The 26,117-nt window shown below is 35.9% G+C and overlaps 1 protein-coding gene across 3 annotated transcripts in view; it reads right to left on the reverse strand.

Annotated features, from left to right (window-relative positions):
* Positions 1-13,829: 13,829 nt before the first annotated feature.
* The window catches only part of smad2 (SMAD family member 2), a 32,990-nt gene continuing 20,702 nt past the window's right edge, over positions 13,830-26,117 (reverse strand). Inside the window, exons 3-11 of one of the 3 annotated variants that reach the window (XM_088628793.1) lie at positions 24,209-24,298; positions 23,224-23,417; positions 21,525-21,659; positions 21,169-21,231; positions 19,960-20,013; positions 19,218-19,430; positions 18,294-18,431; positions 16,928-17,072; positions 13,830-16,049 (exon numbers count right to left, since the gene is read on the reverse strand). In XM_088628793.1, the coding sequence (XP_088484919.1) occupies positions 15,926-16,049; positions 16,928-17,072; positions 18,294-18,431; positions 19,218-19,430; positions 19,960-20,013; positions 21,169-21,231; positions 21,525-21,659; positions 23,224-23,417; positions 24,209-24,298 (1,156 nt within the window). In that variant the 3' untranslated portion in view covers positions 13,830-15,925. Of the gene's footprint in view, positions 16,050-16,927; positions 17,073-18,293; positions 18,432-19,217; positions 19,431-19,959; positions 20,014-21,156; positions 21,232-21,524; positions 21,660-23,223; positions 23,418-24,208; positions 24,299-26,117 lie in introns of all 3 variants that reach the window. The other 2 variants (XM_088628792.1, XM_088628794.1) reach the window with 2 other exon arrangements.

Here is a 26,117-nt window from a genome sequence, read left to right on the forward strand (position 1 = left end):
CTACATCAACTACTATGTCTTTATTAAGATGACCTAGGCCAGCTCAAATAGACAGGATGGAACAATACAGTGAGGCCACAGTCATTAGCAGTGGTGGTTTCAGCTGAGATCCAGGAGCAAAATAAATTAAGTTGATTCTTCTGAGCTCTGAAGCAGTGACAGGGCTCCAAGCCCTGGATCAGAGTGAAAGAAGAGCCTTCTGCAATGGGGAAAAGCCTAAGTAGATGATGATGCATAAAGACAAAATGGGTACATGTGTTGTGTCTGAATCAAAGCAGTGAAATTTTGTATTCGTCTTTGACTTGCTTTAATGTTGTTCCTGTGAAGGTTCTGGTGTGGGCCCCACTGTGAAACTGTAGATAGAGTGGTGGGTGTTTGAAAGTGAAATCTTTGGATAATGAATGTATCCTAAGATTCTGCATGTCTAATTATGTGACTCTAGTTAATATGATATTTGTAACAATTCTCTCAATGTGGGCTTATTCTGTTTAACAGCAGTGTGTTAATAGCTGTCCAAATGATGGCACAGATTACTTCACCCCTCATTTTCATTGTCTAAATAACGTCTTCAGTGACATGAATGTTTTAAGTTGTAATTAAATCTAAGGCTCTCTGGCATTCTTCCAGCACAGTGGTGCTGAAGCAGCCCTTTGATGATTTTTTTTCTGGACAGCTATACATTTTGCATAGTCTTATACATATCTGGACAGTTCTCTTTACAGTGAGTTATATTATATGTTTCTTATTGACCTGTTTTTAAGAGTTTAACATTAAAAGCATTTAAATGCATTTAGGTGGATGCTACACATTGGTGGTGGTGGAGGGGAGTCCCCATTACCTGTAAAGCACTTTGAGTTGAGTGTCCAGAAAAGCGCTATATAAGTGTATATGTCCACATACCAAAAAACAAATGTTTTATTATTCAATGAGTAAAAAATGGTTTCAAATTAATTTCTTCAACTACATAGAAAGGGAACTAAACTTTTACCTTTCTTTGTATTTAAAACCTTGTATATAATGCTTTACCTTCTTTGTCAGTTTTGCTTTGTACATTGTTGTGCAGCTATATTGATATGTAATATGGCTCAGTATCTAAGAGTCTGATACAGAAGGTGATGTCACCCTCTAGAAACCTAAACAGGATACAGTTCTCCCATGACAGAAGACTCTCTTTTGGCTTAGTAGAGCTCACTGCTGTCTAGAGAATGGGGTTACGTATGCTCAGACCCTAGGAGCAGCTGTTTTCAAATTCCAACAGGCGCACGACCACATACAGTATATAAGGTGATATATACATATCTTCAAGCAACATCTCTAAAAGCAAGCAGATGGTATGAGAATGTGAATACAGTATTAATTATCCCTCACAATTTAACCATGTTGAGTATCAGAACAATCTTAATGATCTTAACCGTGTACTTAGAATACAACATAACCCTAAATTCATAAGGCTCATATAAATCCATTTCATTAGTCAAAGTCAGCTGTATCATGCTGATGAACCTTAATAAGGGTGAAACAGCAGTCTATGGCTGCTAACTTTGACTTAGTTTATGCAAAGCAGAATTAAAACTCTATGTCTGCTTTAACTATTTTTTCCATAATACATATGTATAAGTATGTGTATATGTATTTGTGTCTGTGAACATCAGCCAGCTGTGACTGGGATTCTGTCAGTAAGCAATGAACAGCTATCCAAACACTAGAAGAATTAAGTAGACTTGAGTTAGCCAGTTTAGCCTTAGTTTTTTATTCATCAGCTAGAGTATACTGTACCTATGATTTTTGGGGTACCAAGGACCTTGCAGGGCTTTCACTGAGAGCTACATCAGTCCTCGACTTCAGTCCAGTCCTCTCTCGTCTGTGGATACACCCTGACCTTTAGGATGAAGACAAAGGTAAATTACAGAAGCACACAGACAATCAACCCTTCCATGAAGGTACAAGGGTCACAAGGTAAGCCAAGTTGATTGACAACTGGTCACCCAAACTGGAGGAAATGGTAAAGCAAATATGATGATTCCAAATATAATTACATTATTTGCTATTTGCTTGGTTTTGTCAAGGAATACCACATTTGGTTCTTTTTTATACAAATGCAGCCAAATGATAAAGCCACTATATCATATTTTTGCCACAAAGGAGGGTAGCATCTTGACTTTATAACTTTCATTTTTATTCTTCCATTGTAGATAAAAAGTGTTGGCCAAGGCCTTTCTTGTTGTATTCTTTCAATGTAAGTAGAAAAGCAGTTATTTACAGTAAAAAAAATGTCTGCTTATTTTGAACTGTAGAGACCAGGAGTAACCTTGGTACCTCCACTCAACACTATTACAGGACTTTGAAGTTTTCAAGAACCTACATTGGTCCTTGCTTGTTTAATTAACCCAGATGCTCCACATTGATATTTACGGATTAGCTGGAGCAGGAACTTGCAATTGTTAGGAAGCCAGATGTCAAGGATGACCACACCTGGAATAGACCATACACAATTATTGATTTCAATATAAAACTACGTTAGGATATGAAATAACATGGTGGGTTTACAGACAATGTATTTCAAAATGCTTCATGACCTTGAAAATAGAATTCTGTTTGCTGCAATCCTAATAATTGGTTTCGCCAAGCAAACTCAAAGAAGTGTGGAAGCCTAAACAGCCTTATGCTGTACTCATCCACTCCCCATATTGTTTGTGAAATACATAAAATGGATGAAAAGGGTATTCACAATGAAGGTACCCCAACAATATGTTATGAATATGTCATGTCATGTCATGTAATTTCTCAAACCGCTTTATACCATACGATGTTATAAACATGTTTCTCTTTTAAAATCCACTGTTCTAGTCATCCCCCCTGACCTTTGGCAATGACCTTTGTCACTGCCGCAGTTTGTAAATAAAGAGGATGGACTTCTCTTTTGAAACAAATAATCCTTGAATCACAGAGCTGTTTAATCAAGTAAGCAATGGACAAAAGAGTAGACATGTAAAAAAGAGCCAGGGTTATTGTGCACAGCCCACATTTTGAAAACAATGGGAATGCACAACTAATTTATATTTAATATTGCAGTGTGCAAAGGGTTCTTTAGGTTTTTTTCATTACCTGTCTTTTAATTTTGAGATTTTTAAAAAAGAGCCAATCTCATCAAAGCCAAGAGAAGAGCTGTCAGGTTAATAGAAAACCTGTTCCTTAATACTCAGAGTGTAATGGGTGTATCTTCCAGCACCTGAGACCACCAGAGTTTTATTCACACTCTCCTGCTACCCAATCCTTTCATGTCTTATTTTGCCAGCACATACTTTGTTTTCCATTTAGTTGCAACAGGAAACCTAACGCTGTCTTTTTTTTCCTGAGAGGCAATTAAACAAAAAATTTTTTTTAAGTATTTCTTTAATAGAATGAAACACAGACCTCTTTCATTTCATCAATGGAGTGTACCATCTTAAGAACCCTTTGTCTGTTTCTTTTATATCATACCCTAAACTTCAAAACATCAGTGTAATCTGTTTTTTTTATTTCCTGCCCTACTTTGAAACAGGATCCCTAAAAGCAAGAGGTCATCCTGCCTCCATTCTTATTTTGAATCTGATGACTCGAACTCTTAAAAATTGATTTGCACTTTTCAACTAAAATTAGATGTGCAGCATTAAAAGGAAGACTGGGGTATTCTATTTTTCAAATGCAGTACCAAAACAAATCAAGACAAAAGAGTTCTCTAGAAAGCAATATTCTTGAAAGTTCATTCTCATTGCCAAATTTTTCAAATTGGTTCTTGCAAAACTTAATGGCTTTAATTTTTATCCTGGCACAGTTGCAGATAAGAAACTTTGGACAAGGCTTTTTTGTGGTTTTCTTTTAAAATCTCTGTTAAAGAGATAAAACATTGAGCTGTATGGAGTTTCTTACATCATGTAGTGAGTAATCAAAAGGGATGTTCTGCATATCGTGCCAGCAGCAATATCACCCTGCAACTCACAACTGGCAACCCACTGAAGCTAAGCAGGTGTGAGCCTGGTCAGTACCTGGATGAGAGATTTCCTGGGAAAAACTAAAGTTGCTGCTGGAAGAGGTGTTAGTGGGGCCATCAGGGGGCACTCATCTTGCAGTCTATGTGGGTCCTAATGCCCCAGTATAGTGACAGGGATACTATACTATAGTCCTACGGATGAGACGTAAAACTGAGGTCCTGACTCTCTGTGGTCATTAAAAATCCCAGGGCATTTCTTGAAAAGTGTAGGGGTGTAACCCCAGTGTCCTGGCCAGATTTCCCATTGGCCCTTACCAATCATGGCCTCCAAATAATCATCAATAACCCATCTATGAATTTGCTTCATTACTCTGTTCTCCTCCCCACTAATAGCTGATGTGTGAGGAGCGTTCTGGCGCACCATCCAGGCTAGAGCTGCACATCATGGTGGTAATAAGTGATGATATGTTTAACCAGAGTTTTCCTTGCTCAAACAAACATAGCCTTGTTATCTCCAAAGATACTGTATATTGTACTTTTAGTTTGAAAATTGATTTCAAAGTGTTAGTGTGAAGGTCTTTATGCCATCATGATTGCCGGATTCTTCTATTGCTGGAAAAGAATACATTTCCCATAGACAGAATTAACAGAGATCTTTCAAAACTCAGTTGACAGTTCCTTTCATCTGCCAGAAAACTTTGTAGAGTGTGGGTTTCTCAGACCTTTGTCTCTAATACACAACACAGAACCCCTTAGCTAAAGCCTGATCTACTATAACAAGCTAAATTATAATTTTCATTAAACTGATATTAATTTGGAACCTTGATGTACACTCACATATCTCAGTATCAGTTTTTTAATCTAATTTAAAGAGCACATTAAAAGACCTTTAAGCAATTTCGGTATATTTTAAAAATGATTTGGTATATTTTGAAAAACTGTTCCATTTTAAATAAAATAAATCCTGTCTTGTTTTCAAGCCCATTGATGCTTACACATACATTTACAATGAAATTACCCATGCTCAACAGGCTCATACACCTTTCTTTCTTTTTTTTTCAATTCACCCTAGCCAATACAGAGAATCATCCCATAATAGAACCCTACATAGGTTTTTCAGGTTTGTGCACATGTAAGTAGTTTAAGTGAAATACATTTCCAGGAGGATAGCACAGTGGTGAAGGGGTTATCATTGTGTTGGAGCTCTGGGTTCAATTCCAGACCTGGGGTGCTAACGACATGGAGTTTTTATGTTCTCCCCATGTTCGTATGGGTTTCCTCTAGGTGCCCTGTTTTGCTCTCATGGTCCGAAGACACACTCATAGGTTAATTTGCTTCTGAGAAAGTTGGCTCTGGTGTGAGCACATGCATGCCTTTTTCTGTGTGTCCTGCATAAGACCTGGATCTTGTCTAGGGTGTATCCTGGCTTCTGCCCCTTGCTTACTCCAGCTCCCCTGAGTCTTTGAATTTTGATCAAATAAAAGAAAATGGATGGATTTTTTGGGGGGGCAACACAAAAGAAACTAAACAAAACCCTTAATATCAAAGACTACTGTATATAGTCTCATGTCAGCATAAGCATTCAGCTGACCCTTGGATGTCATAGGAATCCTGAAAAACCAGGTGAAGAAAGCAATATTACATTGAGCAGCAATAAAAGTTGCATGTGTATCAAAAATAACTGGTGCAGTTTCTTCATTTCAATGCTCACAACACTGAGTAAGATCATTTCTAAGCCTGTCCTGTTATTTAGTGGTCAATGGTAAAAACATAAAACTTACCATGGGCCATTGTGGTTGCCCATTGAAAATGAGCCTGAAAGTTTACAGTGCTGGACATGTCCAGCAGTCCCTCCAAAAATGCAGGAATACAGCATATAACATATAAAGAACTGTCACCAGCAACTTTCTAAAATGAGACAATGAGAAGTTTTTAATATAGAACCAAAGTACAGGAATATAATGGAACTGCAATTATTTACACAACTTTTTACACTGACCTTTATCAATGAGAAATGCATGCGTTTTACTTTTAAAACTTGAACATCTGTTACATATATCCAGTTTGCCACTGTTACTCAGACAGTGGGCCTTTCAAACATTTTGAAATGTTTGGAAAAATCCATCTCTTGTTAAGAATTCATTTAAAGACCTGTGAAAATGTCTTCCTTTTAGGATAGATTTTATTTGATCGTTGGAGATGAGGCTCACATTATTCCCAATCAAAAATGGCTTCTCCACAGGGTTTTGAGGTACACACCATGAATGTTCACCACAGGCAAGGTGTCTCGTTTTGATTCTGTATTCTATTTGTTTCAAACAAACGTAATTTTGCAGTTTAATAAATGTTACACACAGAGGCCCAGTTGCATTTTACTTTCCATGAAACAACACTGTATATGTTTAATGCTTAAAAAGTTGTCTATATACGAATCTGTATTTGTCCTCTCTGTTATGTAACTTTAACATTTGTATCAACCAAAGATGTTTTCATATTCCCAAACTGGGCACATTTCCAAGTTAGTCTGTCTAGAATAGACATAAGAAAAGTTACAAACAATTCAGCTCATCCAGCTAATTTGGTTTTAGTAGATAAATTATCCAAGTATCCTATCCAAGCATTTTTTGAAAGAAGCCAGGGTATCAGTTATATCCTTGTCAAGCTATAATTATTACCTATATGCAAATGCTGTTAGTCCTGCTTAAAGTGTGCATTCTTATTTAATTAATTAAAATGATAATCTGTGAACTTTAAATTAGTCTGGTGTAAAAAGGATCTATTTTTTTTCATTTAATAATTAGCAGCCAGTAAAGCAGAGGTATTAATTGCATTTAGTCTCACGCCTCAGGAGAACAAGGGACAGAACAGTTCGCCATATCTGGTGCCTGAAATAGAGAATCCCCTGTATTAAAAAAAGGTGAAAAAATTTACTTTTTTCCAGTCAGTAAATTACTACAGGGAATCTGATGGAACCTTTAATTAGCCTCGCTCTGTTGTAACATTGATTGAAATGCAGCACATCAATTATTAAATGTAACAGTTTTTTTCCATTTAATTCTTTAGGTGGAAAAAAAGGGTATGCTGAACCACTTGGGTGTTACCTTTGAGTAAAGCTGGATAATGAGGCTTCTTTGAGCCCCTGAAAGCTCAAGCAGTCCTGGACTCACTGCATCATTGCAAAGCCATTTTTTGACGCATGACAAAAGATGCTTTCAACCAAAAGAAGGTGCATGTTAGAAGAAACATGGGCTGAACTGCTTCTTGAAGAAGGAGCTTACCACTGAGCAAAGTGGCTTTACTTCACAATTAAGAAGCTCAGTCAACAGGTTAGTCCCTATGGTGCCCTATACCAGAGGAACAACCTAAGTAGACTTGTCTTTGAAGATTGTTTAGCTAGGGTTTGTTAGAATACATCTCGGTTGTTGAGTTGATTGGAACTTTGTTCGAATCACTTGGAAAATAATTTCTTCAATAGCTCCTTATTTTCTCTTTCGGTCCAGTTGGTTCTCTCATGAATGCGGTCACTGGAACATTCACTGTGAAATATACTGCTCAGAAGTAACATCTTAGAAAGACTGTTTCTATTTTTTTGAGTATTGATAAGTCAATACTTGCTGTTGGCTAATAGACATAATGGATCATTTTCGCCACAGTGTTGGGACGACAGTTCCTCTTTGAATACACTACAGTTTTAAAATAATCGATTTTGTTGCTGGGCTCCCAGTGAACAAGGTGCAAGTCTCTGTCGCTTGGAAGGAAGCAGTGGAGGATACCTGTTCTGTCCTTAGAAGGCCTCACAAATTCCAGATTATGCTCCGGAAAAGATATTTTGAGCAGCACAGTATTTTATGAATCCATCCGTCTCAAGCTGCAGGATCAAAGATATAAGATGGTACACTGCTATTCATACTGTATAATTTCAAAGTCATCTAAACAAGGGTGACGGTATATTGAGAACATTCAGAATCTTAAGACCGTTTGTGAGAAGCCCCTTTTTTAAGCTAATCAAACACCAACAAATATAGATAGCCTACACCCTTCATTATCTACAGTTGTATTATCAACAATAAATAATAATATTGTTGTTGTACCTTGACAGCAAGGTTAAGTTACAATTAAACCTGAATATCTGGTGTTCAAAACATCAAAAACATATGTTCACTTTTTAGATACATATAATACCAACCAATTCAACAGTCTATTCTTCGAACTATTAGCTCCTACGAAGTTGAGAAAGCTTTTTTATCAGTTTTATCAATGAAATCATTCTTTTCATATTGGGAACTAGAACAACAGACGATGACAGATTTATGAGAATACAGGATTATTTTATTCATTAAATATTACCCAAGAATCGTTTTCAGGCATTTTAGTTGCAATTCTCTCCTGATAATTATAAAATGTAATCTATTTAGAAAAGGGGGTCACATTCAATTTACGAGTCCATTACGTGTTGCAATTAATTTGCAGTTTAGGGGCACTAATAAGAACCCTCACCTACAGTATTTCATAGTTTCCTAAAATGGCAACACTGACAAAACAGACCCCAGTGCAAGTTTGAGAACATCTGCTTTCATAGAAAAAAACATAGACATATGTTAACACTCTTACGAATACCCCTCATTTGGAAAACGTTTCATTTAAAAACTAGGAAGAAAAAAACAGGCTTTAATTAACTCAAATGGGTCATTGGGCTCCGTGATCTTAAAGTGAGCCTGACACTCCTGGGGCGCTGGGTCAAATAACGCGGAGATCTGTTGTAGACTCTGCCTGTACATCTCGCAGTAGATTGGGATAAGAAACTGGCAACTGCAAGCTGCTTCTAATAAAAGGCAGCCTAATTCGCTAAGAAAAGTACTCATTACGAAGGCAATAATTATCTGTTTAATTGCTTTAAATCACCCTAAGAATGAAGAGCGTAATACAATCACTGCTCAGACACAGATGTATCCTGTTTTTTGTGCGATTCGCCCTGCGCTTCTGCCACCTAGTGTTAGGTACAAGTAATGCAGGTTGGTAATATGATCACTATTGCTAACATCTGTGGAAATGTCAAGCGGGTTTTAGCCTGCCCCGTATTCACTATCACCCGATTCTATTAAAATATTTTCTTTACGATTACTACACAAATTGATATTTAATAAACATAGCATTTAACATAATTCACAGAAGTAACGAAAACGAAAAATTTATTATAAGAAAAAAACATGTGAAAGTGTATTTTTTACAATTTATATTTTACAAGTAGGTCGCTGAACAAATAAAGCGTACTTGTTAATAATGCTTGTGTGTTATTTAAATTTTGATTCAGTATCAAATATATAAAATGCATTGTACTTTGATACTTTTTAGTATCAAAGTACAATATAAATTATTCGAAATAAAATCAAAGAAGCTTACGTACTAGTGTAGAGCGTCATTAATTTCTTCAATGCAAAAATCCCAGAACCGTGTTGATTGCTCTAATTTAACACAAGTTAGTTACGGTAGCAAAATTAAGCACTCTGTGTTAGAATTCTGTTATTCCATATTACTCCCATTACCAGGACTAATATTTTAGCAGTTCTATGATTATTCGAGTTTTATCTTTTTATGTTTGATCAATTTCTATTTCAACATCGGGCGCCTATAGAAGCTGTTTCTTGGGGGAGACGGATGACTTTTCAAAATACATTTTCCAGTGGAAGAGAGGACACTGTTTTGACTTTTACACTACAGTAATCTAGTTTCGGTAACTGATCACTTCAAAGACCTAAAAGGGACATTTCTTCTGAGGTTTCTTGAGAGCCGAGTCATGGGTGACTGTACGACTTGTGTTCTTGAGTGCCCAGTCTTTTGTGGGCGACTACGGTGAGTGGAAAACTCATTTGGGACTAATTAATTTTCGGTGGGGTCGAGTGCTCGGGTTACAAGACTTCAGCTTTGCCAAAAGGGCTAGCAACGTGCCTTCCACTGACATCCAACATTTGACTCTAGTCAAGACAGAAGGCACGATACAAAGGAGGCCGGAGAAGCTATTGTTGTCTCTGCCAGGTCAAGTATAGGTTATGACAATGTTTTAATTAGGAGTTATAACTTATACATGATGGTGATTCTTCCTTATGCTCTAAAAATTAACAAAGCCCTTTCTTGCCTTTCCGTGGCGCATTAGCTTCTGTCTGGAAGATCGAATTTTATTCTGAAAGCTCGTCATGGTTTAATTTCTTCTCTGACGGACAGGTCGTGTTCCAAGTTCTGGAATGTTAAACTCTTTCAATGAGCTTTATAATCGTTTCTCCACATCTATTTTGCAAGGGACTAGAAAATCCCTCTGTATGTTGACTGGCTACGAGAACTATAATTAGGTCCGGTTGGGTACGAAAACTTTCCCATTTTAATTCACCCGGATTCCAACGTTATCTCGATTCATTATATTCTTGTATATATGTATTGGTGGAATTTGTTTTTCTATGTTAAATCATATATTTTAAAACAACATCTATTACTGAATGACAATCCACATTTTTTACAAACATGAAAAACAATCACTATCACTATTAAATAAATCAATCAATTATACCATAAAGAAAAACTCAAATTCAGACCAATGGACCTGTCCATACACCCTAGATAGAATAATGCACGCACTATTGTGCAAATGATGTTGGAAATGCACAGAATGCAAAACATTACTGATGAGAAACCATTTCAATAGCCACCATATCTCATCCATCCACTGAGCGTCTCACAAACCGGTTATTTTTTAATTTGTTGCTAGTTTATTTTTATGCATTAATTAAAGGTATATGAGATTATGGGATCGGAGAATAGAGGACAATGGGGGTTGAATGATGGGGAACTCTTGTCAATTAAGTAATCACATTTTTTAAAATTGTAAATATAGTACCACGCAACTGGAGCTATCGATTAAGTGACGAGTATTACAACACACCTTACCTTACAGTGAGTTTGGTAAATGTAATATATACGCCACTATAACACTCGATGTTCACTTTTAGTTATGATCAAGTTTTGGAAGGTTCTGATCAGTGTGAATGAAAAATTGCTTTATGACAAGATGAGCTGTATTAAAAACAAAGTTGTTATACAAGTGGAAAACACTAGAGGATGTCGAAAATGACAATCTGTTAATTGACCAAGAATTATAGGAAAGTATCAATGCTTGAGTTTTAGATTTATAAACGTTATCACTGAGGACAACTCGATTAAGTCCCCATCAAATACAGATTGAGGATGAGTTTCAAACCAATATCAACTACAAGCAGCAGAAATAGCAGTAGTAGTTAAAATATTTTAAGTACTCATAATGTATTAACTTACACTGGATTCGAACCACAAAAAAAAAAACACTCATAACTATGTATCACAAGCACTGATTTTTATTGACATTGACTTTCTCTTTAAATGTAGCCTCTACTTACTAGGATCTTTTCCATATTCTAACCAATTGGTACAATTTTCAGTAGTGATTTAAATACTGTGCTAGGTTTATGACTTCATTGCTTCCATAAGAAACCATTTTGTTGTTGTCCTGTTTGTAATCACCATGCTAATTGCAGTAAAAAAGGTTTAGATGATCGTTGTATTTAATGATCTCTGCCTCCCTCTAGTGGCCTTAATTCATTGCAATTCATTGTACATACATTTTCTTCTTCATACTGTAACAACCACAAGAGCGCACTATTGTTCTACCTAATATTAGAATACCAGATTGAAAAATATTACAATGTTTTTTTTTGCATTTAGAATAAGGCTACGGAAAATTACTGTGAAAGCCTTCAAACGATAAAGTGCATGTCAGGAAAAGGTCGAGGTAACATCTTTGTAAGTGTTATACTGCAGATCTGATTAAGCAAATAAGGAGCAGATTCAGATTGCTGTGAGCCCAGGTGGACTGAAACCTGTAGAGACACGAACCATTCGGGTGCAACATTAGGGATCCCCACAGTTAAGGAACTTGATGACAGTCACAATTTTTAATACAGATAATGTAGGTGTTAATAAAGCATATACTTAGTGCAGCCGTCTCAATGCCTGGCTCAAATACGTAAATTTTCATATAAATATCACTTGGATTTGGATCCTAGATATACTCTAGGATGTTGCATTGTATGATGTCCACACACTTGTGACAGCAGGATTACTTATTGATTTTTTTTTTAAGTCAGCAGTAGCTCAAAGCAGGTGTCTGCAGAGCAGGAATATTTACAGCCTGGTACCATTATTGACAAGATAATACACTGCTGGAATTAAAGGACTACAGGGAGCTCCAGAGTGGCATTTGTTTTTCGGCAAGATTTCAGGACCTTACCTGTGGCTGCATTCCACAGCAATCCATCTCACATATTTTGAGCCTTAAAAGATTCCACATCTTGTTTCAAACCAATTTGAATCATGTTTAGCATTTTACAAACTTTAAATTTGCTCCCTTACCTTGTAGTGTTCTAGATTTAATAAGATAGATTCCCCACGAAATGAATAAATTTGTAGAAGCAAGTCTCACTAAGAAAATTTAGCATGATCATAGCATACCAAACGTACATTAATATTAATTACAAATACTTCAATTTTTAAATCAGATTAACTTAGAGAAAACAATGCAAATTTTGAACAATCTGGAAAGCCTGAAAATCTCCGATAGTCCTTTATCAGAAATTGAGGTGAAAGAAATGGACTTACTAAATTTCTCGTAATTTCTGGTCTGTGGATACTGGAAATCTTTAATAACAGCATTGCTGGAAATCACATGTGATTTACAAATTCCTGGTTTTGCAATTCACTTATTTTCTAAATACCAGAATAATGTGCTGTTTCTTGGCAACTAAAGGCAGTGCGTGAATAGTAGTGTTACAGGTTACAGATGAAACACTGGAATATCAGAAGCCAGTTGTAAATACTGTTGATTACTGGACATCATGCAAAAACCATCCGTTGCGAGTTGTATAAATCGCTCTCCTATTAAATAAATATTTCAGTTGCACTTGAAAGGATATCACGTAGGAATGGGAGAACAGTCTTCAAATTTCATTAAACACTGAACTCTAAGATAAATCTTTTGAAAAATATTGTGTGCTTCGATGGTGTTCCTTAATGGATATTTAAGTCATTTCATCATTCAAGTTCTTTTTTGTCACTGAAAAGTACGTTTTCAGCTCTCACAGGGCTGTGAAACATTGCAGTAGAATAATCTGCAGTACAATTTACTTCTTAGATATTCTGTTTAGATGTTATATTAATGGTTACTGAACTCACAACTGTTTGCTTTTCAATAGTGGACAGTTTAACAGTACTGTGCAATGAAATATTAAGTGTATTTATAAAAAGTTGGTGCCTTGTAATGAAATCTATACATTGATGTTAGAATCAAATAACTAAAACAAAGCTGTGCAATTGCTTTGCAACATGCAAATATAAACATGCAATTGCTTATGCAACGTATCTATTAAAGCAAGAAATAAAATATCTCAAACCTATAACCATGTCTAAATGTGGTTAACCCTGGTGTTTTGCAGTCTTTATTACATGGTACCATATATAATAATGAACAAATATAAAAAATCATCATAGCATGAAAGACTTGGTACCTAAAAAACTGTAAAGTGCAGTCTTACATTTTTAGACTAATAGTAAACTTGGTCAACTTAGAAAATGACAAAAAGCGCAATCAAGTACACTTCACTTTCAAGTACTTTAATTTACAGGTGGAATGAAAATGATACGTCCTTTTGAGATCAGGATCTGTCTACCCACATTAGATAGAGCACTGTCTCCAGTAACCATACTTTGTTGAAAAATCTGTTTTTATTTAAACTTCTTCAAAGTTTTGTATTTTTCAGAGAACACTCAGTTGAGACCAAGGTCATGAGAATTAAAACCTTTATTAGTGTATTTATGAAGTCTGCATATGCAACACGCCTGAAAGCTTATCGCCTGAAGTTCACATGTTCTACCAATACATCTGTCTACTGGTAAAACAAGCTCACCAACTGTTAAAACGCTTTGCCAAAAATAAAAAATAAAATAAAACGTATATATATATATTCGTCTGGCCCATGTTCATTTCTATTTGGTATCATTTTCACACCCAACCCTTTATGGCAAGCAGAATATTCTGTCTTGGCCTCTACTGCCACTGCTGATTCAAAGCTATAACACTGGCCACATTTTTGTTCTCAAAGCTAATCACTAGTTGCACTTACAAAGTACAATTGCTAGTGTAATAAGATAGGAACCAACAATGAGAAGGAAGGGGGCAGGGGAGGAAAGACATTTAAAAATCTTGCTACTGCCACAACAAGTAAAGAATGACAGACAGCTAGATCACAGAGTTGTTAGTAAGATGTACATATTTTTAAATATATATATATACACACAAGTTACATTACCCCCTCCCTATAGCAGTCTTATTACCCACCCGACCCTGATGCAAGCTGGCAGAACACTGCTAGAATTCTGTATTTATCTTTCCACTCAGCACCCAATGCTCCAGCATCATATGTACTTTGTGAAGATTGTTAATCAAAACCAAAAGATTGCCCAAAATGAACCCAGTTGTGTAGCAACATACTTCAAAGGAAACAAGACCCAGTTAAGTCATTATATATATATAAAAAGCTCAGGTAAGAGGCATTTTTTAAGTTCTAGTGGTGAAATTCATTTTATTGCACCCCTTCAACTATTTAACTAAATTTCATTTCATCGATTGCTTCTTGAAATCTAGCACTCCAAGATTATGGGGAAAGTGTTGACTAAGGCAGCATGTTCTGCGATGTGATTCAAATGTAAAAAACTGTGAGAAACCCACAAGTAGCTTTTTCTTGAGGATGATTCATCCTTACACAATTATTTTGCTACCGGACTCACTCCATTCCCTTAAAAACAGGATGTGGTCAAAAACTTTTAATTTTAATAAAAAGGATGCGAGCTAAAGTTTTTTAAAAGGATATATAAATACAAGAGAATAAAAAAAAAGATGGAGAAGTGGAAAGGAAAAATCTGGCCAATTTAAATACACCGCAAGTAACGATGTTCACATCGTTATGTGCTTCACCCACCCTTCACACTTTCGTTGCAATACTAAAAACATTTGAAAGGAATCAGAGGTGTCAGGACACTTGATGATCTTTTTTTTTAAACCTCCGTAGCAAAAGAAAATCAGTACTGAATGTAAACAGGCAGTGTAAATGTAGAAATGATTTGCCCTTCAGGAGTGAACCATGGGCAGTGTCCACACATGATGCACTTGTAGAGAAGGGAATAGGGCAATTCCCATTTAAAAAATACTGAAAAGCTGCATGCCCAGTAATTTTTAACATTCCTGTTTTCCATAGATTAGATGAAGCATGTCTTATAACAGCACACCTCAGGACTAACAAGGCAACATTCTCCAGTAGTGGGGAGAAGGGAAGAAAAAAAACTCAAGAAATTTTAGCCTCTTATTTGGCATTCCTTTTGTAACAAAAAATGGCTAATATACTTCTTTTCCTGAATATCCTGAAATTTTTTTTCCAGAAAATACTAACTTGGTACAGCTGAGAGAGGGCAGAAAGCACAATGAAATGCTTTCTTAAGGGAACCAGAATTATTGATCAAGTATACGTTTTCTCTGGCTAAAATTTAGTTTTATGTTACACTCATTTAAAAAAAGTTGTAATGCTATGCCAAGTGTTAAATGTCTTCTGGTATTACTCCCCCCTCCCCACCTGTCTACAATCCATCCCCATACTTCTAAGTCAAGATATATTTATTTTCTAAGACTAACACATTTAATATTTAGGGTATGGGGTAAAGAATTAAACAAGGTGCATTAAGCTGATGGGACATCAAGTGCCATTTCTGTTTTTAACAGTGAAAAAGTCTGTGGGGTCACAAGTACTATGAAAGACAGGTTATAGCAAGTCTTCTCTTTTTTTTCCCAGGAGACTCCATTGTGTTCGTCCCTGTCGGGGTGGGCTATTATGACATGCTTGAGCAGCGGACTGAAGGAGAGCCCATCTGTGTCAGCACTTTATCCAGCCATTGAAGGGGTCCGTTCAAGTGCAGCTCAATCCAGCAAGGAGTGCTCGTCACAGTCTGTCGCCTGAAAATAAGATATTCACCCTTTTAATTGTGAATTGTGAATCTTCCACTATCCTGTCTTGTGCCCTAGCAAGTAGCGGGCACAAGACAGGATACACCCTTCCAGTCCACTGCGGGACAGGCAAACACAAACTCAGAAAGCCACACATCCACAACTAGGGCCTATTTTCTCAGACATTTCTTGGACTGGGAGAGGACACCTAAGAAACTGGAGGACACCTATGTGAACAACTGAAGAACATACAAACTCCACACAGATAGTATACTAGTTCCAGAATTGAACCCAGGATCGCGGCACTGTACAGCAGCAATGCTGTTCACTGTGCCATCCTACAATTAACCAGATGTTCCTAAATACTTACAACTATCATAAGGTGCATACTCACCTATAAAACCTTAAAATTAAACTCATGTTTTAGTATTTAAGGCAGCCTCATGACCTCCACACCCGCATGTTTTTGTTCCATCTGATCTCTAGTGAATTGAATCCAAAACAAACTGCCTGACTGCAAAATGTCATTTTCCCCCACTTCAAAAGCTGAAAATGTTAAGTAACTTGTGAAACGCAATAGCTTAAGGGCAAATCCCAGATTTAAGAGCAGAAAATGATTAGAGCTCAAATTAATCAGGTCAATTAAGGGTTCAATTATGTAATCAAAATCTCAAATGGAATAAACACCAGCAGGTGTGTGGGACTCAAGGACTGGGATTTTAAACTAGACAGTTAATTGAATATCATGCCTCTAAGATTACTCTCATCTGCTGACACTATCATGCTCAAGCTGTAGCAGAATCTTAAAAATAATATGGAAAATGTAAGTCATTACACCTTTGAAATGTATCCACCTAGACACTGTAACTTTCTGTACTCTAACGTACCTGTATTCTGCACCCCATCCTTTAACAAAGCTCATCCTGATGGTGCACATCCTGGTTAACTGGTACACAGCCTCAAAGCCCTGGTTGACAGACTGAGCAAGTAGTGCAGCAAATTCCTGATTGTTGAAAATCTTAAGATTGCATCCTGTAAAGGAGAAAAGAATTTGTTAACACACATACCTGTACATAGAAAAGGGGTGCTATATTGATAGGTCTATGTCAGAAAGTTTCAAACACTGTTCAATAAAAAGTAATACCAACAGCCCTCTTAGACTCCTCACCGACTGAAGGATTTAATAAGAAAAATGGTCTTAATTTAATGAAGTTCCTCCCATTTAAGATGTCAGTTAAAATTTAAGAAAAGTTGCTTAATTTTTCCTTTCCAACTCATGACCATTTTGTGTTTTATTCAATAAAACTGTGTTCCTTTTACAAATAAAGTACAGAACAGAATAAGGAAACCATCTGAATTATTTCTCTGCCTATGTAAACCACAAGACACCAACATATAAATACAATGACCTAACGTTACAAAGCAGTAGTTAGAATATTTTCTCCTCAGAGGCTAAATGCTGGGCATCAACAAATTCTTAGTTAAGGAATGATTGATTTAGCTGAATCTTTTTATCCATAGCAACTTACGTTTGTGCCATTTTCTACAGAGGGCATTTTACTAAAGCAATTTGAGGGAACCATCTTGCTCATGTGGACAACAGCAATGTCATCCAGTATTTGAACCCACAGCTTTCCAGTTACAAGCCCCGACTCCTAACCCTTAAGATATACATCCTTCTGCTATTGTACAATGCAAACATTTAGCAAAATGCCTTTGTGAAACTTAACAGTTCAGTTCCAAACTTGTAGCCCTGTTGTACGGGATCACACTTTACTCTTATAAACTGCTCCACTTCAGTACTTCATAGCAAGCAGCATTTCACTGTCCTATTAGATACATGTGATAGATTTAATTTGTCCTAACCTGATAAATATCCTTACGAAGCTGCTACAAAACCCCCCAATAGCTAAATCCAGAAAGGTCGGAATTAGAATAACACACAAGTTGTGCTATTCATAAATTACGTTTACTAAGAAATGCAGAGAAGTATATTTATAGTTGCTTTCCTCATTAATTTCAGCTGTTTTGAGGTACCACCTGCAAAAAGGGGTCTATAGCCATCTAAGGCCACTGGAATATTATTGAGTTTTCAATGCAATATGCCCATACTTGACCATATGCAATATGCATGCTCAAATACATACAACTAGAAGTAATCTTTTAGAATTTCAAATTGTATGGAAGCATAGCAGTTTACAGTACAAGACTAGAGAAACAATTGCAGTTTTTTTAATGGTTGCAGGTGCTCACCTGGTGGAATTTTACAGACAGTTGCAGGATGCCATCCATATCTCTGGTTGCAGTTTGGACTTTGAACAAAAATAGCACTGTCACTCAGACACTCGGCAAAAACTTCACCACCAATGTAGTAAAGTCTCACACCTCTACCTGTAGGAACACAATGAGACATCACATTTTAATTACAAGAAAAACAATGTTATTTTTACTCAAGTAAAGACCAAAGCACACTGAAAAATCAAAATCATAATTACTGCTTAAAAGCAGTCTTCTATAACTTAAGTGCAACTCATGCTTTTGTATTACATCTAGACCATTTAAGATTTTGATGCTTATTTTCAATTAACATCTCTTTCAACTATACAGCTTTCAAGCTCTCTGTCTTCTACCACTAAACGAAATGCATGCAATGTTCTACAGGTTAAAGATCCTTTGTAATAATCAAAATCAAAATGAGCAAAATGCAAGAACAGAGATATTCTATACAGAATATTTGACAGCACATCTCTCATATTACACGGTAAGAATAACCAATGTGAGTGCTTGAACTGGCTTGAAAAGAAACTGTCTCTGCGATGAGTGATTAATTGATTGCCTGTCAAAAGTATTCCAGTTTCAAAACAGGCAAAAAAAAAAAATCAACAGTTCATGAAATTAAGAGGTACAAACCTTGTTTTCATTAACAGATTTTTTTAAGCTTTTGTTAAACCAAATAAGTTGGGGAAGTTTAAGGCGGTGGAACTGAAAATGTAAGCTCTAATTACAGTCTAGTTCCTTTTACTACAGATAACCTAACTGGACATTACTTTTACATCTGCTAGTAGAAAATTAGCTTGGTTTTACCCATGGACAATTCACGCAAGTCTTTACATGTTAAATCATATTAACAAAATTGGACTTGACCAGGATTCATTAAAACAATTCCGAAAAGCTTACCTATGTGTCTTCTGGTCATTTCCACTGTTGCGTTTCTGTTAACATTAGACAGCAAGCCCAAACAAAACCTTTCAGAGTTAGAGGGGTCTGTAAACCCATCTACAGTCAAGGAGGGCTGAGAAGCATGAAAAGTCTCTCCGACGCGCTGATTTAACTCGTAATATGCTATAGAACACCAAAAGGCTGGCTCCGAGTACGTCACTGGCTGCAGATCTATGAATAAGAGAAACAAAGTTGGTTTCCATTCAAAAATGCCCGTGACATGAAAAAACAAATGCTCAGTTTGCGATAGAAAAACCTTTTCTTTGCAACATTTACCATTTTTTCCCATATCTAAAACTGCATACGCATAGAAAGTACTTAACAGACCATGGTAATGTATGCTGGAAACCAAATGTATCAGTACGGGCTATCCTAAATGGATAATAAATTATTACAGCATTTGTCTATTTTTTGCGTTTTGACAGTTTAGATTTTCAGTACATGCAACTTCACACAAAATAAAAACTGAAGCATAACCTGCAAGTAATTATGTAAACAGCTGTGGAGTAGTCATGCATACCGATTTACAGGTGAGGAAACAGTCACCATAACCCAATCCTCTGCCAGCTGATGTTACTTAATGCTTCAAGTGTACCAAGAATGACACTTGAAAAGATTATAAATTGAACCATTCTTTAAGTAATACATATTTAAGTTTGCTACTCAAAATGTAAGTGATTATATAACAGACTGTTCTTACCCATGCTGTGATTGACAGGCGAAAGCGTGCTGGGTGACAGTTCTGCTGGAGAACCTTAGAGAGGAACAGTTTGAAAGTTCTTACATTCATGATTAATACAGTTTGTAGTGCTTATCTTTCGCATTAAGGCTTTATAAAATGGAAAAGCTAGAGCAAATGTTTCAATGCATTTTGACTTGTTTCAGTGAAGCCTTCTACCCGTACTTATTTTAAAAGCCTCTGAAGGTTCCACTGTAAAACTTACTGTGTTTTTATATTATATTAACTGCAAAAGCAGAACTTGGCAAAGACATTCACTATTCAAAATAACAATGCACATTAAGTAACTTTTGCGAAAAAGCCAAGTCTCTGCTAGGGGGAAGATGGAGCGGTAACAGTAATGTTGCAGACATGCCTTTTCATGTCATGCACTCACAAATTTACAGATCAAGCTCAAAGAAAAAAAGTGATGCATGCTATTCAACTAGATAAGTATATGTGCTTTAATAAGTGGTTTAATTCCTTGCTAGTTTTAGAATACAAAGGCAGTGCAGTGCTGCTGAAGTAAGCACATGTAAAGGGTCTTTCAATGAAGGATTACAACATTCACTTTCTTATGTTATAAAGTTACAACTTTAATAAAAACATGACATTTAGTCAATTCTAAAGATCCAGCATTAATAAGATTTAATTTTACAACTTGTTTTTTATTGACATTTGTAGTTTTTAACATTGCGGTCAAACTGTACTGGATTTACAGTACACAATAGGCATGCTAATCAAAAGTAACATATGCTCTCTGCAAAATGGCCTTTATAGAACGTCAAAAAGAAGCATAATTTCCTACACGCTTTCAATTTAACAACTGGAAAAAGCCAAGAGAACACCAATTTGTTTCCCCCAAAAGGACCTGCCACTCACGTGTACCACTGGTTTCTTCAAAACAAAGCTTATCTGGCTTCGAGAAAATACTGCTGCTAATTAAATAGGTCTGACGCTGCATTTTTGACAGCAATTTGAAAACTGTCAAATTCAAGAGGAAAGCTGTCAATCCAACTTTCTCCAGCAAACAATAGTCTTCACTTATAACCTGTTTAGCATTAAGCAAGTCTTCTGGGTAATTTAACAAGCAAATACTAACTATAGCAGACTTAGTCTACTTCTAGCTCTCACGTCTAGGATTAAGTGATTCTGAACTGCACACAACAGTCAATGTACCTGTGTCCATACTTTGATTCATCTGTTGATCACTTGTCTCTCCATCTTCACTGATGTATCCTGGTGGTGGGGTTTCTAAAGATACAATGGATAAAGTAGATTAAGGAAAGAAAGGAATAAACATTACAATATGAATTTTGTGAAACAGTAATAATAAATTAAAAAAGCAATATCAGTGCTCCTAATTGGTTAATCCTAGTTTATGATAACTGCAATGAATTACACTATCCACACTATAAAAGACTGACAAATCACAACATTAATAAATGCAATACAATGGTATTGTTTGAGTGCTCTTACAGCCCCCTTTACAGTGAGAATACCCTTTGAACAAGTCTGATATTGCTCAATGACAGTATCAGCATTACCTGGTATATAATTGTTTGGGGGTTCAATTCCTGCTGGAAAATTTGTGTTTTCCGGTATAGAATGAGTATAATCATCCAGTGGTGGCAGTTCTGTTAAAATTTCTGTGTGTCTTGGCACAAGGACAGGCGGCAAAACTGAAAACAAAAAAAACAGCAGTTATGTACCCGTTTCCATTAACAACAACCAAATCTACACAGACCTGTAGGGAAAACCAATGTTATCCAACACTACTTCTCCCCCCTTGCTAATGTGTTTATATAATATTTTAGATTAATTTCATACATTACAGCCCTTTCTCAGCCCTGTCTTTCATGTGTTCAAAAGGAGTAACCAGGCATGGACTTAGGAGATTATTGGAACTTAAAAAACTAAAATGCATAATGCAAGTGCTCTCTTATGACATTCAGGGATAGTAAAAAACATTCACAGGAACGTATGCATCATAAACTGGACACCAAAGCTATCCACCCCTTCCAGAACAAAATAAATACCTGCTTCATCAATTTAAATCCTTCTCATGGAGAGGCAAACAAAACTGTCAGTGTGGTCAAAGATATGGTTCATATAGTTCAAAATATTGCTAGAACGCAGAACATTCTCTAAAGCTAACCATCCAGTTTCTCTAAGGATAATACTGCATGGTAAGTAAAAAATTTGCTAGAAGAGCCTATTTTGTTAATACTGAAACACAACCATATGCAATTTATTATTGCAATAATAATATATTTCAAGACCAAACACAGTTAATTTGGAATATTTTGTCCTAATAATTACAAGCAAGTGTAACTAATTTAATCTCTCAGGTTTTTAGAAATCCCTTAGCACTCCTTTAAATTTTGAAAATGATTTTAATTACTCTCCTCATTAAGGGTTTAGAATGCATACCCTTTTGCTATTTACAGTATCCTAAATTACTTTTGAAAAGTTTACAATACTCCTGTAGTTTTTTAGGACAAAATTTCCATTTATGATTGATTAGCTGGATGCTGAATTGCGGCCGAATTTCGATTAATTGTTTATAAAAACCTAACGAACATGCACATATACTTGAATTACATATTAATCTCTTTCTTAATATCTGAAAATGCAGATTCATAATAGGCATAAAGAAGGTTAATGCCTTTGTGTTCTGCATTGTATTAACTATTGAATCATGGAATATATTAATAGGAAAACAAATGTAAATTTATGCAGTTTATACTAATTAGTCACAAAAAAACATTTTAGGGTCACAATTAGTCACAAATTAAAAAAAATATTAAGAACAATAGCTGCAAAGCTGAAGAAAAGGAAATATGCTCAGTTTACTTACAAGTTCATTTTGCATGTTTTAGTGTTGAGTGACTTGTTCTAAAGCAACTGTCAGTTGCAAATCAACTCGGATCTTACACTAGCTCAGAGCAGAAAAATACCCTCCTGAGCTGTTTGAGACAGCAGACTACAGTACCACAAGACAGACTATGTGCTCCTACCTAGTTTTCAAGGCAGGAGCACATCTTTATCTTCAATTTGTTCTCCATACAGCAAGCTTAATTTTTTCTATCTTGTTATAGATCTTTTTTTCTAGCATGTTATCTATGACCTCATGCAAAGGTCATAGATATCACGACCATATGATGTCATAGATATCATAGACCTCATGCAGATGTAAATACCCACTGATTTCAAAATCAACAGAAATGTAAGTCATCTTTATACCTGGCGTTTCCACCCTCTGGTAATGATAAGGGTTGACACACACTTCATCCTTCTTAAGATTAAAAGCATATTCACAGGTCTCAATTGCTCGCAGCTCATGGTGACTGTGTAAATCAGGCCACCTCCACAATCGACAGTAGATAACATGCGGTAAGCCTTTACGGTGGGAGACCTGCAGACGGCCATCAAGAGACCTGGAATTGAGAGAGAAAGAAGAACATGAGGCAAATTCAACACCATGCAAGGTGAATCAGAGCTACTCCTCATGTAGAATTAGAACTGAGAAACAACTGAGAGGTTTCAAAAATTAAGAACATTTTTTTATTTATAGAAGTAAACTAGTCCATTCAAGTACTTTTTTAAAACATCTTTTTTTTAAAGTTCCCATATTAAAAAGGGTAATTAAGAATCAAAACAGATGTTAGCAGCAACTCAAATAAAGCTTATTATGTTCTTAAATTGGTATAGCTATCAAAACATTGGTCAGCTGACAGCCAATCGGCAGCCTGCTGCCATGGCTATTAGAGCAAATAACGCATTAATTACAATTATTAGTATAAATAATTATATAGAATCATAATACAAAATCGTTATTTGAAATCTTTGCTAAATTTTGGGTAGAGTTTTATTTGTTAGTAGTGAGCAAAACCCACCAAAAACTGAATAAAAACAAAGGTAACATAGTTCCATTAAATGAGCTATATACCAAAACCTCTGGGATTGAAAATCCAAATTCATTTTCCAGAATGTATACTTTAAACTATAAAGGGTTTGTTTTCAAAGCTTTTATTTATTAGGTCAGCTGTTTCATTTCCTGAAGAATGTGTGCAAAAGTATAAAAAGAAGCAAAATTAAGCAGCAAATGTCCCCCTGAAATCAAATCACACTGATATTTATCGGCAAAATAATGAAGCATTTCCAAAACTCCACATTTTCTCACTCCATCCACTGATCTGTAATACGTGATGTAGTTGAGAATATTCACCTGGATTGGTCAGGGTAGCTGTAAAGGCCTGAGGTATCCCACTGATCTATCGTATTTGGTGTACTCAGTCCCCAAATTTCAGAGCAATTGCTGCGCACAGAAAATCGAAAAAAAAATGATGTAAACATGGGGCATGGTTCATTCAAAAATACCACGATGATTAAAACATGAAGAAACACACAAATAGGCCTCTTTTATTTGAGATCTGCTTTTAGTTTTGTTTCATTGGCATCTGTCAAACAAAGCTAACCTCACATAAAAGAGACCTTCATAATGGAAAAAGAAAAAAACACGCATCAATGTAAAATGGAAAAAAACCTTTTCATAACTGAGGTTTTTTACTCATTTTAGCAATTCTGGTACATCTTGGAGATTTAAACTTTGCTATATAACGCACTCAGTGCTCTTCTATCTTGTCAGGTCTAATATACAAACTATTTAAATATCTACTACAATAACTTTAGAATAAGAACTGCTCACTAGAGTTAGCCATGTACAACAGGAGAAAAAATCCATTCCATTTTTGGCAACCTTGGAAAACTAATTTTTTTCCACCCAAAACAAAACTACACAGGCTTCCCTCAAAAGCGAAAAAAAATATATATATCCAAGTTCCAGGAACGCAAAAATAACATTAGATATGACGAGCAGTTCTGAAAACAAAAACATGGAATGGAAAACAAGACTTGTGGACAGTTGGTGACTGCATGAGAAATGTACTTGAGGTATATTATCTGAATCCGATATATAATGAATGAAGTCCTGCCCCTTTGTAGCTTAAATTTTGTCTTTAGCACTGCTTCTGAAATGGGACTGAATTTAAACCTCAATAGTACATTGAAGATAAGCAGGTGTAGTGCTGCTATAAAAAAGCCAATGGAAAATCGAGATTTTAGAATTTGCTAAATTTGTTTGACCTAATTTGATGTGCATTTTTTATTCAACAGAAAATGCTCAATACATTGCTTTGGTCCGACTCACACCTTCAGCTAAAGGCTCTTTCGACTGCATTCAGAAACCTCTGTTCCTGTAATCTACCATCTTTACAACATAATTCTCATTGCACCACCGAGGAGAACAGTGCATGCAGTGTATTTCAGGTTACCAAATCTTACGTGCCTGTATATTGCCAGTGCTTCAGTAATAGTAAGGGCACTCCAAAAATTAGATTGTCGAAAAAGGCAAGATTAATTCCTGCACTCAACTGCATCTGGGATTAGTTCGCCTTAATTACCTTTTCCTACCATCCAGCAGCACAACAAATGTAGCTCATTTCACAGAGCTGTGCAATGTAGTCTGTGCTAAGATTTTACAACATAGATGCCATTTAGTGGACAACAGATACCTACTAATTCACTGGAATATTCTTTCACATAGGCATTTATAACAACATTTATTACACATCAAAAATCGAAATGTTAATACATTTTAATTGTGACAGAACTACAATTTTTTATTTGTGCTCAGATGCATACATTTGAAAACCATACAAAACTAGTAAAACAGTTGAATTTCTTTATAGTTCTTGATGCTTCACATTAAAGCTACAGTGGTCCATGTTTTGGATCTTAGTAGGGTCTTCAGTTAATTCTCACAGCTGGAAACAATCAATGACCTAATTATTCATGCTACTTAAAGTTCAATTTTCCATCATCCTCTTCAGACATGGGTCTAAACAACATCCATTTCAGGACAGTGCTGTACACAGAGCACTGTTTCAGTGTAAAAAGTACATTAACACTGGAAATGGGATAAGAAACCAGAGAAAATATAAAAGGAAGATCCAAAATGAAGAGCCCAAGGGAAAATCAAAAGAAAGGAACAGGCAATTAAGTGTTTATACGTAAATTCTGGGACTACTAGAATGCATGAGACAAAAGCTACAACATTAGCAGGCAATTATGATGTG

This window comes from Lepisosteus platostomus, chromosome 4 (assembly GCF_059453375.1).
Source record: "Lepisosteus platostomus isolate fLepPlt1 chromosome 4, fLepPlt1.hap1, whole genome shotgun sequence".
Lineage (NCBI taxonomy): Eukaryota > Metazoa > Chordata > Actinopteri > Semionotiformes > Lepisosteidae > Lepisosteus > Lepisosteus platostomus.